This window comes from Prionailurus bengalensis, chromosome D3 (assembly GCF_016509475.1).
Source record: "Prionailurus bengalensis isolate Pbe53 chromosome D3, Fcat_Pben_1.1_paternal_pri, whole genome shotgun sequence".
Taxonomy (NCBI): Eukaryota; Metazoa; Chordata; class Mammalia; order Carnivora; family Felidae; genus Prionailurus; species Prionailurus bengalensis.
Genome location: NC_057356.1, coordinates 19,428,640 through 19,449,539, shown reverse-complemented (window position 1 = coordinate 19,449,539; position 20,900 = coordinate 19,428,640). Strand labels below are relative to the sequence as shown.

Here is a 20,900-nt window from a genome sequence, read left to right as displayed (position 1 = left end):
CTCTTTTCCAAAGCAGCTGCATCATTTTATGCTGCATGTGAAGATTTGAATTACTGCACATTCTTTCCAACATTTGTTACCATCTATCTTTTTGATTATAGCCGTCCTAGTGGGTCAAAAGTGGTAATTCATTAGGTTTTAGGTGATAGCAGCAGGAAAGGGACAGTCTGTTACATTGTCCATTTTGGTAGCTACCACGTACCTTTAAGTTTAAATTGGTTAAAATCAAACTTAAAATTAAGTTCCTCAGTCACACTAGCCACATTTCAAGTGCTCAGTAGGCACAAGTGGCCAGTGGTTACTATGTTGGACAGCACAGATACACACAGAACATTTTCATCATTGCAGTAGGTTCTGTTGGGTGCTGCCTATCTAGGAAAAGTTAATTTGGCAGGAGTTGGACAAGCAGGCAGAGAATGGCAGAGGGTCTGAATGGTGTAGAAAAGGGGCGCCGGCATGGAATTTGAAGAAGAAAAGAACAAAACTCCAGGGAGCCGTCTGCAAGATATGACACTTAGAAAAGAGCAGGTAAGGGGCGCATGGGTGGCTCAGTCGGTTAAGTGTCTGGCTCTTAGTTTTGGCTCAGGTCAGGATCTCCTGGCTTTGTGGGTTTGAGCCCTGCATTGGGCCCTTTGCTGGCAGCGTGGAGCCTTCTTAGGATTCTCTCTGTCCCTCTCCCTCTGCCCCCACCCCACTTATGCTGTCTCTGTCTCTCTACCCCCCACCCCAAAACAGAAAAACAACAACAACAAAAAAACAAAAAACAAAAAACCCAAACAGGTAAACAAGGGAAAGTGAAAAGTTGAAGGAAAGCCTCTTGGGGACTTGATTGTTTTCCACAGTACTTTGAGTTAGTGATGGACCCAGTGTCATTCCTTGCTGGTTGGCAGGGGGAAGCTACTTGAATCTGTCTTGGTCAGTTTCAGTATCCTCTGGGAAGGTGTAGGAAATAGATGGTGGAGCTGAACTGTAGGGAGTACTTCCACTGGGCAGATTACTCAAATGGAATAGAAAGTAGAAAGCTAAACCGTTAAGAAAAAAAGGTGGATAATTTGATCATTACTGTATACAATATTTTCTATAAGGAATAACCAGGAAGTTGGAGGAAGGGTAGGCAGCAGAGTCTCTGAGGTGTCGCTGTGTTTTGGTTGCTGTTAATAACAGTGCCTTTTTCTCAAAGGCCTTATCATGTTGAGGGTGGAGCAGAGCCCCCTTCACCCTGTCTCACTGCTCCTGCCACCAAACCAGTTGGTACGGTTTGTATTATGTCAAGGCAAGATAAATCTGGAGTGTTCGAGCTCAGTCTAGTAAAGTATTCATTAAGGCTATTGGAAAGAGCCTTTTCTTTTCCAAAGGTTCTTCTGTAAGTTTATTTTTATTAGGGTGTAGAAATCTTCATAGAATAGAATAGCCTCTTTTTGTGCTGATTATAGTGTCTCAGAGTCACCATACACAAACTTTCTTACATTCAAGTAGGCTTTCATTTTGTGAATTGTATTGCTGTACCCAGCCTGGTCCATGGCATCTTTCCAAACATGCTTTACTGTAGGGATTGCTTTTCTAGCTTAGTTAATAAAAATATATTTAAAGGTTTATCTGGGTGCAGTTTTGTGTGCTGCCAGTGTTATTCTAAGTCCTCTAAGCTGTGAAATCAGGTATGAGCCACTTAGGTGGTAGACTTGCCACATTCCTTACAGGTAATATAGATGCCCTTGTTTTCTGAACCAAAAAATTGAGATTTATATTCTTTTTTTTCCCAAAGGTTTTTTTTTTTAAGTTTATTTATTTATTTTGAGAGAGAGTGCACAAGTGGGAGAGGGGCAGAGAGCGAGAGAGAATCCCAAGCAGGCACTGCACTGTCAGTGAAGAGGGCTCAAACTTACAAACCATGAGATTGTGACCTGATGCTTAACCACTTGAGCCACTCAGGTGCCTCAAGGTTTATGTTATGATAAAGAATTTTTTTAATGTTTATTTATTTTTGAGAGAGAGAGAGAGAGTGCACACAAGTGGGGGAGGGGCAAAGAGAGAGAGAGGGAGACAGTATCCAAAGCAGACTCCAGGCTCTAAGCTATCAGCACAGAGGCTGACACAGGGCCCAAACCCATGAACCTCGAGATCATGACCTGAGCTGAAGTCAGATGCTTAACTGACTGAGCCACTCAGGTACCCCCTGTACTCCCCCCGCCAATAAGGAATTTTGATGCTACCTCTGGATAAAAGAGAGAAGCTGAGAAATATATTTAGATACAATGTTGGAGTTTCTGGGAAGTTCTCCTGGCTTCTATGAGGCTATCACAGCAAGTATTTGAAATTAAGACTATGCTGGATAATTTGGAAAATACGATCACCCTCAAATACATGTAAAATGGCTAATTCTCAAATGGCAGGTTGATTATTGCTTCATTAAATGCCAAAGATAATGTATGCTGTGTTGTATTTAGCCAGTTCCATTAGAGATCTAGGATATTCTTTTTTTTTTTTTTTTTAATTTTTTTTTTTTCCAACGTTTATTTATTTTTGGGACAGAGAGAGACAGAGCATGAACAGGGGAGGGGCAGAGAGAGAGGGAGACACAGAATCGGAAACAGGCTCCAGGCTCTGAGCCATCAGCCCAGAGCCCGACGCGGGGCTCGAACTCACGGACCGCGAGATCGTGACCTGGCTGAAGCCGGACGCTTAACCGACTGCGCCACCCAGGCGCCCCACTAGGATATTCTTTTTAATGACTGAACTGAAATGCACAAAATAGTTTCAAGCTAGTAATATTCAAGGAGGAAGCCTTAAACATGGGGTGCATTCTGATTAAGTCTAAGACCTTTTCAGCTTTTTCTTTTCTGCATCAACATCGAGCTTTCAAACAGTTTTATTTATCTATTTATTTATTTATTTATTTATAATAAAATTTTTCAGAAACAAATTTCTACAGAGTTTTCTTCCAGTTGTGTTCTCAGTATAATGCCATTTCTTTTCACAGATTTGCTTGTAAATGCATCACAAAGAGGCAGCCCAGAATGAAGAAGGCAAGCAGGAGTGTCGGCTCAGTGCCTAAAGTGTCTGGGATAAGCAAAACACAAACAGTAGAAAAAACTAAACCTGAAAACAGCTCTTCAGCATCTACAGGAGGCAAACTCGTAAAACCTGGAACAACAGCATCATTGTCAAAGGTATTAAAATGTGGCAGTGTTTGAATATGTGATGGATTTTAGGAGGAGTGAATCTTAAAATGTTTGATTTATTAAATAAACATTATTTAGGGTTTGCCTTCTGCGAACCTCTGGGAACACACAGCCTTTGAAGAGTTCACAGTGTGGTATACTTGGTGTGTTTGGTCTGACTTTATGAATGAAACCAAATAGTAGGCTTACTGTGAAACAAATCACTGAGCACTTGCCTTGTGCAAGGCTCTTGTGCTGGTGTGAGCTGGAGGTAGAGTCTGCCTTCAAGGAGCTTGTGGTGTAACAGGTGGAGGTTGTCATATACAAACATAACTAAAATTCACGCAAAAAATTCAGATACCCGGGAGAGCAGGAAAGTGGTGTAAGCATTTCAGGAAAACATTGTTTCCAGCCCAAGAAGGTTTTTATGAAAAGAGCATGTGTGCCAGGTCTTAAAGGATGACCAGCAATAACATTCCTGGAACCCCTAGATAGGATTTTTTATTTCCAGTCTTACTCCCTTGCACACCGTAAACTGTTACACTTTTTCTGACAGCTAATCCTGTATTAATCCCGTTAAAATTGGGTAATATTTATTTAGTTAGAGCATAACTCGTTTTTCTTACATTCTTTTTGAGGCTGGTTTAGTTCTTGTTGGTACAGGATAGTGGCTAGGGGCTTCAATAGCAGACGGACCCAGGCTTTGTATGCATGTGCTTCACAGCGTCATCATAGTCAGGATGAAAGAAGGAATGTATGGAAGTGGTTAGCACAGAATCTGGCACATGGCAAGTGCTTTGTAATGACAGGTAGTAGCATTTTTATTGATTACCTCTAGAAATTTTTACCAGCTCAGGACTGATTTCTGAAAATAATAGTCTTCTTTGGGTGTTCTCAGTGTCTGCGTTGATTTGGACCATCCAAGGGACAAGATGACTCCAGACCATTTTTCTGCTGGTCAATTCTTAGATCCACTGCAGAGATCCACACAGTCTTCTAGTCTTTCTTCGTGCAGAATCTACTTATTTGTTCTTTGCTTGTTTGTCCTGGGAATTTTGTGTTTTGAGTAGAAACTTTGACTCTATGGAGAAAACCTGGAGAGGGTTTCTGCTAGTCTGATAGGGAGAAACCAAGCACTGCTTGAAACATGATCTGTTTAAAAGCCTTTTGTCCAGGCAGGGCTTTGATAGATTGTGGCTTAATTATTTTAAGAAGCATCTCATGGTAACAGCAGATGAGGGAATTCCTTATATGTATTGAAAGATCTAGCTGGGAATGCTGGTTTTTCTATTCCAGGGTTGTCAAAACTAAACCCAGACATACTCCACCTGCCCCCAGATTTCTTCCTTGCTACAGCTTTGATGAGCTGCTGGGTGTCATCCTATGGCTACCAGGAATAGACCTTTGCCCTACTTCCGTTAGTCTGAATCAGCATCCTGACTTGCTTCCTTGGTGGCAGTGCTGTCACTCTTTTGTGTAAGATAGCTGGCGTTTTCTGACCTAACAGGTTACTTAGTTGCTAGGGTTGTCTTCAGAGCAGAGTGTCTTTGTGACTGGGTGACCTGTTATTTACGTGACTGGAAGAACAGGTTGAAACATTGGCATTGGATATGTTCTGCTTTCCTTCTGTTGCCTCCCCATCAGTGGCAAACAGAGTTTTTGAAGGTTCACTATGGAGTGTGCCCTGAGGAGGCATGTCAGATCTTCTGAGGTCTGTATCTGGAGTTGATGGTAGTTTGGTTTTGAACAGTGGTAATTTTTTATTGTAAAGCAAAAACAACTGTATTCCTGCTCTGTGCCAGCACATGCCAGCTGTCCATAGCTGTGGCTCTCCTTTGTTGGCTCTTTTAAGTAGGGGGTGTGTGGAGTGGGAAGGGTCTCAGAAGAGGTGAAACTGTTTGGGAACACTTTATCCAGACTGAAGCAATTGCTTTTACTTAAGAAAGGAGAAGAAAAATGTCACTGAATAGAAATTGAAGAAGACACAGAAGGAAAGAAAGAAATAGTGAAAATGAACAGAAAAATTGAAAATTTCAGATCAAAAGGGTTTGGAGACCCCACAAAATTAAGTGTTATTTTATTTTCCTAATTTTTCATACTTCACTGTGCGTCTCTACTGGCATTTGGACACTTCCCACAACTTGAATTCCTGTAACTGGGTTGGAGCATTGATGATTAACCAGATGAATGAAGCTGTTGGCTTTTGATCATGTAGACACCATGTACACATACTCACCCACTCATGTGGGCACCCACATATGTGTCTCTGTCACTGCACAGTGTTCAACACTTTTCTTATAGTGGCAGGGCATGGGGACGTTTCTTTACCTCTCATTTCAAATATTGTTTGGGGCTAGATTTAGTTAAGGTGGAGGAGAAAGGACCTTTTTTGACCAGAGCACCTCACTGCTGATTGGAACTTTTGTAAATATAAAATACAACACTACTGCTGTTCCTAGGTTTTTTAATTAATTAATTATTATTATTATTTTTTGAGAAACAGAGAGTGCATGGGGGAGGGGCAGAGAGAGAGGGAGAGACAGAATCTGAAGCAGGCTCCAGGCTCCGAGCTGTCAGCACAGAGCCCGACGCAGGGCTCGAACTCATGAACCTATGAGATCATGACCTACGCCAAAATCAGATGCTTAACCGACTGAGCCACCCACTGTTCTAGTTTTGAGAAAATTATTCCCATTCTTGTGAGTAGCTATGACGTCTGGTTTGGAGCCTTTGTATGACTAATTCTTTGTCACAGTGAGCGGAGAGGATGATTTGGTCTCCTATGTGCCTGCACTTTCCAGGTTTCACACACTGCTCAGGTGTTCATGGTTAATCCTTGTAGTAGAAGTAATATACTTTTTTATTGTCCCAAGAATACATTTTTCTAAAGGTTAATAGATAAGTAGTAAATTGTAGTTACTTCAGTTAGAATCTGTCTAAATAATTGATGACTGTGATGATTATGATTATTTGTGATCATATACCTTTTCGGTATAAAAATTAGTTAACCGTGTGATTGAACAATCCACCTCTGAAACTTGAAAGGCAAAATTTAAAAACTAAACTTAAATTTTGAGTTGGTGATGCAGACCATGAAACGTGGACTTTACCTTGAGAAGCATGTATACATTAGTTGTATTGTTTCATTATTTGTATCTGGAAGGGTTTTTTTAAAACATTCTTTTTAAAAAAATTTTTCATTGGTGCACCTGAGTGGCTCAGTCGGTTAAGCATCCAACTTCAGCTCAGTTCATGATCTCACAGTTTGTGAGTTCGAGCCCCACATCAGGCTCTGTGCTGACAGCTCAGAGCCTGGAGCCTGCTTTGGATTCTGTGTTTCCCCCTCTCTCTGCCCCTCCCTGGCTCATGCTTTGTCTCTCTCTGTGTCTCAAAAATAAATAAATGTTAAAAAAATGAAAAATTTTTTTATTCTTTTTTTTTTTATTAAGTAAACTCTATACTCAGCATGAGGCTTGAATTTATGACCCTGAGATCAAGAGTTGGATGTTCTACCAATTGAACCAGCCAAGTGCGCCTGTATCTAGAAGTTTTTTACCAAATGATATTTTTGTATCTGTTATTAAAAAGTAGGCTAAAAATCTCTTCCCTCCATCAATTTTATTTTTTGGCCTGTTGTTAATGGTGGGGGAGGGTAGAGTTTACATGTGGAAATGCACATGCATTTGCAGAATTGTGTTAACAAAAATTGAAATAGGGAAAAATATCAGCCTGCAGTAGCTTCATGTAAAAGGAAGTTGGTGAGTACAGAGTTGTTTTTTGTTTTTAATTTTTTAAGTTTCTTTTCTTTATTTATTTTTTTAGTAATCTCTACACCCAGCATAGGGCTCAACCTCACAACCCCACCTGAGATCAAGTGTTGCATGCTCTTCTGACTGAGCCAGCCAGGCATCCCTGTTTTTAGTTTTTTGATGAAGTATACACCCAGAACACAAAAGCACTTATGTTCAGTGTAGTGAATCACCACAAAGCGAATATACTCTGCAGCCACCACTAGGTCAAGGAACAGAGCACACTTATATCACAGTGGCTCCCCACATGTCCCCTCTTAATTTCTGCCCTTTCTAGAAGTAACTACCATCCTAACGTCTAGCTCCAGAGGTTAATTTTGCTAATGTTTTTTAAGATTTTTATTTTTAAGTAATCTCTACACCCAACATGGGGCTCGAATTTAGAACCCTGAGATCAAGAGTTGCATGCTCTACCAACTATGCCAACCAGGTGTCCGAATTTTGCTAATTTTTTATCTTTACATAGGTATAATTGTACCCTCTGTTCTTTTCTATGTCTGTATGATTTCCTTAACTCAGTGTTACCATCACTTTGCTTATCCATATTGTTATCTTATAACAGCAGTTCCGTCTTCATTGCAGATTACTAATCCATGGAATGACTATGTTACTCATCTGTTCTTTGTTGATGGACATCTGGAGTTTCCCTTTTGTGGCTACTAAGAACAGTATTGTTAGGAACATTTAAAAAAAATTTTTTTTTAATGTTTATTTATTTATTTTTTTCAACGTTTTTTTTTTTTGTTTTGTTTTGTTTTAATTTTTGGGACAGAGAGAGACAGAGCATGAGCGGGGGAGGGGCAGAGAGAGAGGGAGACACAGAATCGGAAACAGGCTCCAGGCTGCGAGCCATCAGCCCAGAGCCTGACGCGGGGCTCGAACTCATGGACCACAAGATCGTGACCTGGCTGAAGTCGGACGCTCAACCGACTGCGCCACCCAGGCGCCCCTAATGTTTATTTATTTTTGAGCAAGAGGGACAGAGTGTGAGCGGGGGGAGGGCAAAGAGAGAGAGAGACACAGAATCCAAAGCAGGCTCCAGGCTCTGAGCTGTCAGCACAGAGCCTGATTCGGGGCCCAAACTCATGAACCGTGAGATTATCACTTGAGCCGAAGTCAGACACCTAATTGACTGAGCCACCCAGGTGCCCCAGGAACATTCTTATTCATGTCTTTTAGTCCACATGTACAGCCATTTCTGTTGGCTCTGTAACTAGGAGTGAAACTATGAGGTCATAGGGTGCATAGTGTTCAGCTTTCTTGGATATAGGGCCAGATCATTTCCCATTTTACACGGCTGGTGGCTCCACATTCTCACCTGCACTTAAGTCACTCTCCATTTTAACCATTCAGGTGTATGTAGAGGGATTCCGAAGTGGCTTCAGTTTGCATTTGCATTATTATCAGTGGGATTAAGCACATTTTTGTATCTTACTTTTATGTGTTTAGTGGACAGTTAGATATCTTATTTGTGAAGTGCTTCTTAAAATCACTTGCCCATTTTTTTTTACTATGTTATCTCTCTTTTTTAACTCTTTTTTTTTTTTTTTGTAGTAAAACACATTTACCGTCTTAACCATTTTTAAGTGTACGGTTCAGTACTCTTAAGTACATTCACATTGAGCAACTGTTCCCACCATCCATCTCCAGAACTTTTTCATCTTGCAAAACTGAAACTCTGTCTCCATTAATCAACAACTCCCCATTCCCCCTCCCCAGCCTCTGGCAACTACCTTCTGTCTCTTTGAATCCGACTGTGTAAGTACTTCATAAGAGTGGAATCATATTTGTCTTTTTGCCACTGGCTGATTTCACTTAGCATAATGTTCTCAGAGTTCATGCACATGGTAGCATGTATCAGAATTTCCTTTTTAAAGGTTTAATAGTATTCTACTGTATGTATATACCACATTTTGTTTATCCATTTTCCAATCAGTGGACACTTTGGTTGTTTCTGTGTGGACTTTTGGCTGTTGTAAATAATAGCTGTGAAATTGTGTGAGAAAATATCTCTTAGAGGCCCTGCTTTCAGTTTTTTGGGGATATATTCAGAAGTGGAATTTCTGGGTCATATGATAATTCTATTTTTAATTTTTTGAGGAGCCTCCATACTGTTTTCCACAGCAGCTCTACCATTTTACATTCCCATCAAGGAATTCTCTTCCCAACAAGTGTTTTAATTTTCCCATGTCCTCACCACACTTTTTTTTCTTTAATAGTAACCACTGAAATGGGTATGAAGTGGTGTAGTGTGTCTTTTTTGTACTGATTTATAGTTCTTTGGCTATTCCAGATGTGAGTCCTTTGTCATTTATATGTCTTGCACATATGTCCTCCCACTCTGTGCCTTTTCTTTCTCTTTCTTTAATGCTATCTTTTGATAAATGGAAGTTCTTAATTTTAATATAGTCCAGTTTGTTAATTTTTTCTTTATAGTTAGGGATGTGTGGTGTGTATGTGTGTGTGTTTATGGAATGTTTTGTCATCCCAAGGTCAGGAAGAGAGTCTCCTGTATTTTTTCAAGAGTATTATTATTATTATTATTATTTTTAATTTATTTTGAGAGGGAGAGAGACTATGCACATGTGTGCACAGGAGCAGGAGAGGGGTAGAGAGAGAGGGAAAGAGAGAATCCCAAGTAGGCTCTGCGCCTTCAGCACAGAGCCCTATGTGGGACTTGAACTCACAAACTGTGGGATCGTGACCTGAGCCAAAATTGAGAGTCAGATGCTTAACTACTGAGCCACCCAGGCACCCCCCTACATGTTAACCTCTTATCATGGCTGGTCATTTTCCCTTTACACGTGTACTACATACATATATAATTTTTTCTTGAACTTGAAAGTGTAAATTGTAGAGATAATGCTTCTTTACTGCTGGATATTTCAGTGTGCATTTCCCAAAAAACAAGGATATTCTCTCTTGTAACCAGAGTATAGTTACTAGATCTGGAAGTGAACATTGATAAAATGCTAGCATCTCATCTATAGACTTTAATTAAATTTCACCAGTTGTGCCAATGTCCATTTTAGCAAAAAAGACGAACATTTTTTTCTGGTCCAGCTTTCAGTCTAGGACAGTGAATTACAGTTAGTTGTCATGCTCTCCAAATTCTTCTTAAATCTAGAATAGTTCCTCAGTTTTTGTCTTTTATGACCTTGACATTGCAGAAGAATGTAGGCCAGTTTATTTGCTAGACTATCTTCCAAATTTAGGTTTCTCATGTCTCTTTGTGATTAGGTTGAGGATATGCACTTTTGGCAGAAGTCCTACAGAAGCCACATGTCCTTGGCAGAGCATTTCCAGAAGTACATGCTGTCAATCTGTTCCATTCCTGGTGATATTAACTTAATTTGATTAGGGTGGTGTCTGGTTTTTTCCACTATCAGGTTACCATGTTTCCTTTTGTTAATTAATAAAGTATCTTATCAAAAACACTTGGGAGATTTTATAAATACCCTCTTTGTCATCAAACTTTCACACCCTAACTAGCAATTTTTGGTAATTCTTTCCAGAATCTGTTATTAGTATTTTTGCGAAGTGGTAGTTTTTTAATTCTATCATTCTTTCTACATTTAGTAGTTGCATATTAGTGTGGAATAATGGACTGTTTATTCAGTGGGCTGTCAATGGTTAGCATGATTTATTTTGATGCTCAGATTGTCCCCTTCAAGCTGGCTCCTATGTTCTTTTGACATGTTCCTGTTCTTTTTTGAACAGCCTCTTAATTTCTGACGTAAGTTTTCTTTTTTTTCCCTTCAATATATGAAGTTTATTGTCAGATTGGTTTCCATACAACACCCAGTGCTCATTCCAAAAGGTGCCCTCCTCAATACCCATCACCCACCCTCGCCTCCTTCCCACCCCCCATTAACCCTCAGTTTGTTCTCAGTTTTTAAGAGTCTCTTATGCTTTGGCTCTCTTCCACTCTAACCCCCTTGTTTTTTTTTCCTTCCCCTCCCCCATGGGTTTCTGTTAAGTTCCTCAGGATCCACATAAGAGTGAAACCATATGGTATCTGTCTTTCTCTGTATGGCTTATTTCACTTAGCATCACACTCTCCAGTTCCATCCATGTTGCTACAAAGGGCCATATTTCATTCTTTCTCATTGCCACGTAGTACTCCATTGTGTATATAAACCACAATTTCTTTATCCATTCATCAGCTGATGGACATTTAGGCTCTTTCCATAATTTGGCTATTGTTGAGAGTGCTGCTATAAACATTGGGGTAGAAGTGCCCCTATGCATCAGTACTCCTGTATCCCTTGGGTAAATTCCTAGCAGTGCTATTGCTGGGTCATAGGGTAGGTCTATTTTTAATTTTTTGAGGAACCTCCACATTGTTTTCCAGAGCGGCTGCACCAATTTGCATTCCCACCAACAGTGCAAGAGGGTTCCCGTTTCTCCACATCCTCGCCAGCATCTATAGTCTCCTGATTTGTTCATCTTGGCCACTCTGACTGGCGTGAGGTGATATCTGAGTGTGGTTTTGATTTGTGTTTCCCCGATGAGGAATGACGTTGAGCATCTTTTCATGTGCCTGTTTGCCATCCGGATGTCTTCTTTAGAGAAGTGTCTATTCATGTTTTCTGCCCATTTCTTCACTGGGTTATTTGTTTTTCGGATGTGGAGTTTGGTGAGCTCTTTATAGATTTTGGATACTAGCCCTTTGTCTGATATGTCATTTGCAAATATGTTTTCCCATTCCGTTGGTTGCCTTCTGGTTTTGTTGATTGTTTCCTTTGCTGTGCAGAAGCTTTTTATCGTCATAAGGTCCCAGTAGTTCATTTTTGCTTTTAATTCCCTTGCCTTTGGGGATGTGTCAAGTAAGAAATTGCTACGGCTGAGGTCAGAGAGGTCTTCTCCTGCTTTCTCCTCTAGGGTTTGGATGGTTTCCTGTCTCACATTCAGGTCCTTTATCCATTTTGAGTTTATTTTTGTGAATGGTGTGAGAAAGTGGTCTAGTTTCAATCTTCTGCATGTTGCTGTCCACTTCTCCCAGCACCATTTGTTAAAGAGACTGTCTTTTTTCCATTGGATATTCTTTCCTGCTTTGTCAAAGATCAGTTGGCCTTACGTTTGTGGGTCAAGTTCTGGGGTTTCTATTCTATTCCATTGGTCTATGTGTCTGTTTTTGTGCCAATACCATGCTGTCTTGATGATTACAGCTTTGTAGTAGAGGCTAAAGTCTGGGATTGTGATGCCTCCTGTTTTGGTCTTCTTCTTCAAAATTACTTTGGCTATTCGGGGCCTTTTGTGGTTCCATATGAATTTTAGGATTGCTTGTTCTAGTTTCGAGAAGAATGCTGGTGCAGTTTTGATTGGGATTGCATTGAATGTGTAGATAGCTTTGGGTAGTATTGACATTTTGACAATATTTATTCTTCCAATCCATGAGCACAGAATGTTTTTCCATTTCTTTATATCTTCTTCAATTTCCTTCATAAGCTTTCTATAGTTTTCAGCATACAGATCTTTTACATCTTTGGTTAGATTTATTCCTGGGTATTTTATGCTTCTTGGTGCAGTTGTGAATGGGATCAGTTTCTTTATTTGTCTTTCTGTTGCTTCATTATTAGTGTATAAGAATGCAACTGATTTCTGTACATTGATTTTGTATCCTGCAACTTTGCTAAATTCATGTATCAGTTCTAGCAGACTTCTGGTGAAGTCTATCGGATTTTCCATGTATAATATCATGTCATCTGCAAAAAGTGAAAGCTTAACCTCATCTTTGCCAATTTTGATGCCTTTGATTTCCTTTTGTTGTCTGATTGCTGATGCTAGAACTTCCAACACTATGTTAAACAACAGCGGTGAGAGTGGACATCCCTGACATGATAAGTTTTCTATTTCTCCAGCCCCAGCCCTATAGTCAGTCAGCCTTTTCTCCAAAGAGAACTTGTTCCTTTTAGTAGAGGATGGAACTTAAAGCCTTTGGAAACGAGGTGTGCTCTTGCTTTTGAGTGTATGGTTTTTAAGCCTGCTTAGTAGACAAGAGAGGAAACATACACACACACACACATCTGTATCAATTTTCATATCTGTTTCTCTCCATATATTGAAAACCTATGAGGGGCGCCTGGATGGCTCAGTTGGGTGGCCAAATTCATCTCAGGTCATGATCTCGCAGTCCATGGGTTTCAGTCCCGAGTCAGGTAATGTGCTGACAACTCAGAGCCTGGAGCCTACTTCTGCTTCTGTGTCTCCCTCTCTGCCCCTCCCCTGCTCTCTCTCTCTCTTTTTTTTTTCTCTCTCTCTCAAAAATAAACATTAAAAAAAAAAAAAAAGCCTATGAGTTCACACTGTTACTTCCAAATCCAGTTGACATACATACAGTGTTTAGAGTAGCCTTTTCACTTTATGTAATCATAATCGCAATCTCTTGACAGTGAGAGACCTGGTTTTCATTATCTATATTTACTTATTTTCTAAATCCTAGAATATACAGCCAATAGTTAGAGAATTGCTAACCCATGCCACTGCCAAAAAAAATCTACTAGCTAGAGTTCAAAATGTATACTTTTTAGTGGTTAGCTTGAGAGTTTGAGGATTTATGGTCAAAATACTGTTTTCAGAAGATATTTGGATTCTTCCCCTGCCCCCTACCCCGTGTGACTGTGTCATTTATTTGAAATGCAGTTTAGTTTATTTGTTCCTATTGTGTTCCATTTTAGGGGAAACCTTAAACCCTTGTTTATTTAATTTTAATTTACTGCCAGCATGTGAAACACTACCACAGTTCAGTTCTACATGTCAGAACTAGGACAAGATGTGAAAAGTGTCCCTCTCCTCCCCGATTCCTTCTTACTCTGTCCCCACCTGTCCCCAGGAGGTTAAGAGTCTGGTTGGGTTTTTGTTTTTATCCTTCCTGTGTTCCTTTTGCACAAATGATCAGATACATGTATATTTATTTTTTTATTTCCCCTTTGTTACCCAAAAGTTGCCATAATTAGATCTACTTCTGCCCATTTTCTTTTTTTCACCTAATATATTCTAGAAATCTCTTTATACCAATTTATGGCAGCCTTTCTCATTCTGTTTAATGTGTCTTTGTATGGATATACTACAGTTTTTTCAGCTAGTGTCCTATGTATGGACATTCAAAGTGTTTCCAGTATTTTGCAGTTAAAAACAATGCTGCATTGACTAACCTTATGTGTATGTATTTTTGTATTATTGGAGGTATGTCTTCAGGTGAAATTCCTAGAGGTGGGATTGCTGGGCACAAGGTAAATGCATATGTAGTTCTGTTAGACATTGCTGGGTTCCTTTCATAAGGCCACATCCAGCTGTGTTCTCACCAGCAACCTATGAGTGTGCCTGTTTCCCCACATCCTTCCCAAAGGAACGTGGCATAACTCTTCATTTTTGCCAGTCTCTTAGGTGAGATGTGGTGTCTTAGTGTTGTTTAATTTACATTTCTCCTATTGTGAGTTAGACTGGTTATATCTTTTGTATTGTGTATGTATTCATTATATGTGATAGTTCATTTTGGTCACCTTTCCATGTGTCTTTTACCCCTTTATTGCTAAGAGTTCTTTTTGTATTAAGGATATTAGCTGTTTATTTGTGAGGTATTGCAGATATACTCTCCCCGTTTCTCATTTTTTAAAATTTTGCTTACGATGATATTTGTGTATCATGCACAGGATTAAATTTTTTTTAAGATTTTAATTTTTATAGACAGGTTTATCAATTCTTTGTTTTATCATTCAGGATTTTGAATCATAGAAAACCTTGGGACTTATTTTTGATATGGTGTGAAATAGGGCTTACTCATTTTTGTAGGGGTTTTTTTTGTGTGTGTGTGAATATACTATTAACCTAGTACTATTTATTGAAAAACCCATTTTTTTTTCCTGTACTCTTTCTTTGGTCATAAAACAGGTATCTATATAAGCAGTTTCTTTTGGGATTCTTTTGTGTTCCACTGGTTTATTCATGTGCCATTACTCTACTATCATAGTTAATGTGATAACTGCAGAATTTTTGACTTGGTTCTCTGAGGTATGTTGAAATCCGCCATTAACCAAAGACAAATAGTAAACAGAAGTGTGTTGATTAAGCCACTTTTCACATGACTGTGTAGGGTTGTCTTCAGATGTAATTTTTATGAAAGAAAACATATTTAACTTATGGAGAAAGAAAAAAATACCTCAAAGATAATTTAACTTTTGTTAACAATATAAAAGGTGATTTGAAAACATAAGAGTGTGTTGAGTTTATATACTGACTAATGGATGAGGGGCAAATTGACAGGAAGGAAGTAGAACTTAATTTGCAGATTTTTTTTGTATCATAGTTGATGATCAATTTCATAAACAGGAACTAGTCTTAAAGAATATGAGCAAGGGGCGCCTGGGTGGCGCAGTCGGTTAAGCGTCCGACTTCAGCCAGGTCACGATCTTGCGGTCCGTGAGTTCGAGCCCCGCGTCGGGCTCTGGGCTGATGGCTCAGAGCCTGGAGCCTGTTTCCGATTCTGTGTCTCCCTCTCTCTCTGCCCCTCCCCCGTTCATGCTCTGTCCCTCTCTGTCCCAAAAATAAATAAACGTTGAAAAAAAAAAAAAAAGAATATGAGCAATCCTTTATGATTAATGCAATATCCTCCTTCCTTCTTACATAACCAGATTTTTCATAATGTGACAACTCTAAATTACCAAAGCTTAATTAGCTTAATTCATTTAAATTAAATTTTTTTTTCAACGTTTATTTATTTTTGGGACAGAGAGAGACAGAGCATGAACGGGGGAGGGGCAGAGAGAGAGGGAGACACAGAATCGGAAACAGGCTCCAGGCTCTGAGCCATCAGCCCAGAGCCCGACGCGGGGCTCGAACTCACGGACCGCAAGATCGTGACCTGGCTGAAGTCGGACGCTTAACCGACTGCGCCACCCAGGCGCCCCTAAATTAAAACATTAATCCTTTTCTACCTCTTTTTTAGTGAGACTGACCTACCTAATGGTATTATATTGTAACTTTTATAATTGAATGATGAGAACAGAATCTACTCCACTAACATTTAGAACAGGAAGAGACTTTAGAGGTTAATAATTTATGAGCCATTTTGATTTATTGAAATGAATTTATTATGATTATCTAAGAGTAAGCTTGGCTCCAGATAGACAATAATATTAAATCGGTTGGTTAACTTGTGCTTTCACCTTCATGGGACAAAACTTTTGGTTCTTTTATTAAAAAGTAGTTTTTCATAGGTGCTGCTGAGGATGTGGAGAAACGGGAACCCTCTTGCACTGTTGGTGGGAATGCAAATTGGTGCAGCTGCTCTAGAAAACAATGTGGAGGTTCCTCAAAAAATTAAAAATAGAACTACCCTATGACCCAGCAATAGCACTACTAGGAATTTACCCAAGGGATACAGGAGTGCTGATGCATAGGGGCACACGTACCCCAATGTTTATAGCAGCGCTTTCAACAACAGCCAGATTATGGAAAGAGCCTAAATGGCCACCAACTGATGAATGGATAAAGAAGATGTGGTTTATATACACAATGGAATGCTACTTGGCAATGAGAAAGAATGAAATCTGGCCACTTGTAGCAACGTGGATGGAACTGGAAGGTATTGTGCTAAGTGAAGTAAGTCAGTCAGAGAAAGAAATCATATGTTTTCGCTCGTATGTGGATCTTGAGAAACTTAACAGAAGACCATGGGGGAAGGGGAGGGGAAAAAATTACTTATGAACAGAGAGGGAAGGAGGCAAACCACAAGAGACTCTTAAATACAGAGAACAAACTGAGGGTGGATGTGGGGGGTGGGTGAGAGGAGAAAATGGGTGATGGGCACTGAAGAGGGCACTTGATGGGATGAGCACTGTGTGTTGTATGTAAGCTGATTTGACAATAAATTATATTTAAAAAAAGGTAGTTTTTCTTTTTTCACAGATTTTTAACTCCTCTATGTTCTTTCTAGAAATAAAATTTTTTTCATTCTTTTTTTTAAGTAATAATTTTATACCCAATCTCATTATCCAGAGTGCTTATTTTGTTTTTTTTAATTGAAGTATAGTTTATGTCTGTTTTCTTTTTACTTTATTTTATTTTATTTTTAGTTTTATTTTTTAAAATTTACATTCAAATTAGTTAGCATATAGTGCAGCAATGATTTCAGGAGTATATTCTTTAATGCCCCTTACCCATTTAGCCCATCCCCCCTCCCACAATCCCTCCAGTAACCCTCTGTTTTTCTCCATATTTAAGAGTCCTTTATGTTTTGTTCCCCTCCCTGTTTTTATATTATTTTTATTTCCCTTCCCTTATGTTGATTTGTTTTGTCTCTTAAAGTCCTCATATGAGTGAAGTCATAAGATATTTGTCTTTCTGACTAATTTCGCTTAGCATAATACCCTCTAGTTCCATCCACATAGTTGCAATTGGCAAGATTTCATTCTTTTTGATTGCTGACTAATACGCCATTGTATATATATACACCACATCTTCTTTAAAAAAAATTTTTTTTTTAATGTTTATTTATTTTTGAGAGAGACAGAGACAGAATGTGAGTGGGTTAGGAGCAGAGAGAGAGGGAGACACAGAAGCAGAAGCAGGCTCCAGGCTCTTGAGCACAGAGCCCGACACGGGGCTCGAACTCACAAGCTGTGAGATCATGACCTGAGCCGAAGTCGGGCACTCAACCGACTGAGCCACCCAGGTGCCCCTATACCACATTTTCTTTATTCATCCATCGATGGACATTTGGGCCCTTTCCATACTTTGGCTATTGTTGATAGTGCTGCTGTAAACATTGGGGTGCATATGTCCCTTCAAAACAGCATACCTGTGTCCCTTGGATACTTAGTAGTACAATTGCTGGGTCATAGGGTAGTTCTATTTTTAATTTTTTGGGGAACCTCCATACTGTTTTCCAGAGTGGCTGCACCAGCTTGCATTCCCACCAACAATGCAAAAGAGATCTTCTTTCTCTGCATCCTCGCCAACATCTGTTGTTGCCTGAGTTGTTAATGTTAACCATTCTGACAGGTGTAAGGTGGTATCTCATTGTGGTTTTGATTTGAATTTCCCTGATGATGAGTGATGTTGAGCTTTTTTCATGTGTCGGTTGGCCATCTGGATGTCTTCCTTGGAGAAGTGTCTATTCATGTCTTTTGCCCATTTCTTCACTGGATTATCTGTTTTTTGGGTGTTGAGTTTGATAAGTTCTTTATAGATTTTGGATACTAACCCTTTATCTGATATGTCGTTTGCAAATATCTTCTCCCGTTCTTTCGGTTGCCTTTTAGTTTTGCTGATTGTTTCCTTTGCTGTGCAGAAGGTTTTTATTTTGATGAGGTCCCAGTACATTTTTGCTTTTGTTTCCCTTGCCTCTGGGGACGTGTTGAGTTAGAAGTTGCTGCGGCCACCTGTTTTCTTTGTAAAAAGCTCGTATTTTTTTCAGTCGTCTTTATAAAATATAAATAAATTAATACAAAGGGTCTTCCTCAAGTAGTATGATCATTTAGACTGACTAACCCTCACTCTAACCATAAACTCTCTAGTTTTTTATTTATATATTACCTCGGCTTTAAAAAAAAACTTTCAATTTTGGCTTAAATTAGACTACTAAAAAATTAGATCAGATAAGAAAACTAAATTTCCAAATAATGGCTCCATCACTTTACATCCATGATTTACTATAAAGCAATGAATATTATATCGGATTCTCAGTGGTTTTTCTCTCTAGAAATTGCAGGATGGCATTTTCTTTGGTATTACAGAACTTTACTGGGAGCCTATGTGATAGTGCTCAGATGATCCCTGTTCGTAAGTCACGTCCTATCTGAAAGTAATAAAGAGTATGTCTTCACTTTTTCCACTCCCCCACTGACTGTGGCACATGTGGGCACACAGTCGGCTTCCATAAAGTTTTTGATTATATATATAATTTTTAAATTTTATTTTTTTTTATTTTTATTTTTATTTTTATTTTTATTTTTATTTTTATTTGAGAGAACATGCCACTTAGGGAGAGGGGCAGAGGGAGAGAAAGAGAGAGAATCTCAAGCAGGGTCCATGCTTAGCATGGAGCCCAACACAGGGCTCAAATTCCTTACCCCCAGGATCGCAACCTGAGCTGTTATCAAGGGTTGACACTCAACTGACTGAGTTGCCCACGCACCCCATATTTTTGTATTTTTATTTTTATTAAAAAAACTTTTTTTAATGTTTATTTTTTAGAGAGAGAGAGAACGTGAGCGGGAGAGGGGAAGAGAGAAGTGGGAGACACAGAATCTGAAGCAGGCTGCAGGCTCTGAGCTGTCAGCATAGAACCTGATGTGGGGCTTGAACTCATGAACTGTGAGATCGTGACCTGAGCCAAAGTCAGATGCTTAACCAACTGAGCCACCCAGGCGCCCCAGAGTTTTGCATTTTTAAAAGAAATGTGTGATTGTTTATAAACCAGTAAAGTACTCTCTGCAGCACAGTATGATGCATTGGTAACTGTCAGAAAGTCTTTGCTAGGCTCTTGAATTTAATATAAAAGCCAAGAACTTTGCTTTAGTCTCAAAATGTTATTTACTCTTGCTTCATCTAGTCAATTTGTTTTTCTTTTCTGTTACTTCTAGACCAAGAGCAATGATGACCTCTTAGCTGGAATGGCTGGAGGGGTGACAGTGACTAATGGTGTTAAAGGAAAGAAAAGCACCTGCCCTTCTGCTGCATCTTCAGCATTGGTCCCTGCCATGACCACCGTGGAGAATAAATCCAAGATCAGCACAGGTATAGGTGGCATTCAGAATAAGAGTTAAAGTGCTTTTTTGTTTGAAGCCAGAGTGCAGTGGTATTTAAGGGGTTCCACTAGTTAGAAAATGTCAGACATGTATTTGTATTTCAACCCCATGTACTCATCACCCTTATCAACTGATGGCCAGTCTGAATTCCTTGACATCCACCTCCCCTCCTCGTTATTTTGAAGCAAATTCCAGGTGTCATTTAATTTCTTCCACAAATATATAATTATCTTTGAAAGATAAGGATTCTTCTAAAAAGAAAATCACAATGCCATTATCAGTACTTAAAATAATTAATAATAATTTTTCAAATCATAAATATAGAGAAATACTCAAATTTACAACTTAAAAAAAATTTTTTTTTAACATTTATTTATTTTCAAGAGACAGAGACAGAGACAGAGTATGAGTGGGGGAGGGGCAGAGAGAGAGAGGGAGACACAGAATCCGAAGCAGGCTCCAGGCTCTGAACTGTCAGCACAGAGCCCGACACGGGACTTGAACTCACTAACCATGAAATGACCTGAGCTGAAGTCAGATACTTAACCGACTGAGCCACCCAGGCGCCCCTCTTAAGTTTTCTTTCTTAAATCTATTTTTATCTTATAATTTAATTTTTGTAAAAACTGTTTGACCTGTACTTTCCTGTGATCTGTATTTTGATGTCACATCCCTTTGATGTCCTTGGCCAGGTTCCTTTTTTGTTTACTGTTAATGCGATTGGATCTAGAGTCTTGATGGGATAGATTCAGGTTCATATTTTACCCCCAAGACTCCTTCAAACATGGTAGTTGTCCATCCACTAGTAGGCATATCATTTTTGGTTGTCTGTCTTTCCATGATACAGGCAGCCTTTGATGATCAATGCCTGTATCCATTCATTCCTGTTCTATCATTCTTTCTTTATTCATTAGTAGCAATTTGGCTTTAGATTTGATAGAGTCCATAAGTTAACTCGTCCTGTAGTCCAAGGAGTAATGCTATCATTTTTTACTTTTTACACTTACAGAAAAACTTTAAGTCTTCCAATGAACACAAGACCATATGTTTGTAATACAGCTGATGAAAGCCTGTTAGTAAAGATTATAACAGACCTTCTTTATCATCCTTATTTAGGCTCTTAGCCCTTTTTGTATGTATTAGACTTTTTTCTAGCTCAGGTATACCTACTGTCCTCTCTC

General features: G+C 39.2%; 1 protein-coding gene across 2 annotated transcripts in view; it reads left to right on the top strand.

The window, feature by feature from the left end:
• The window catches only part of SPECC1L (sperm antigen with calponin homology and coiled-coil domains 1 like), a 143,398-nt gene that overhangs the window by 31,291 nt on the left and 91,207 nt on the right, over positions 1–20,900 (top strand). For both annotated transcript variants that reach the window (XM_043557898.1, XM_043557899.1), the window contains exons 2-3: positions 2,978–3,167; positions 19,555–19,708. In XM_043557898.1, coding sequence (XP_043413833.1) covers positions 3,015–3,167; positions 19,555–19,708 — 307 coding nt within the window. In that variant the 5' untranslated portion in view covers positions 2,978–3,014. The remainder of the gene's footprint in view (positions 1–2,977; positions 3,168–19,554; positions 19,709–20,900) is intronic.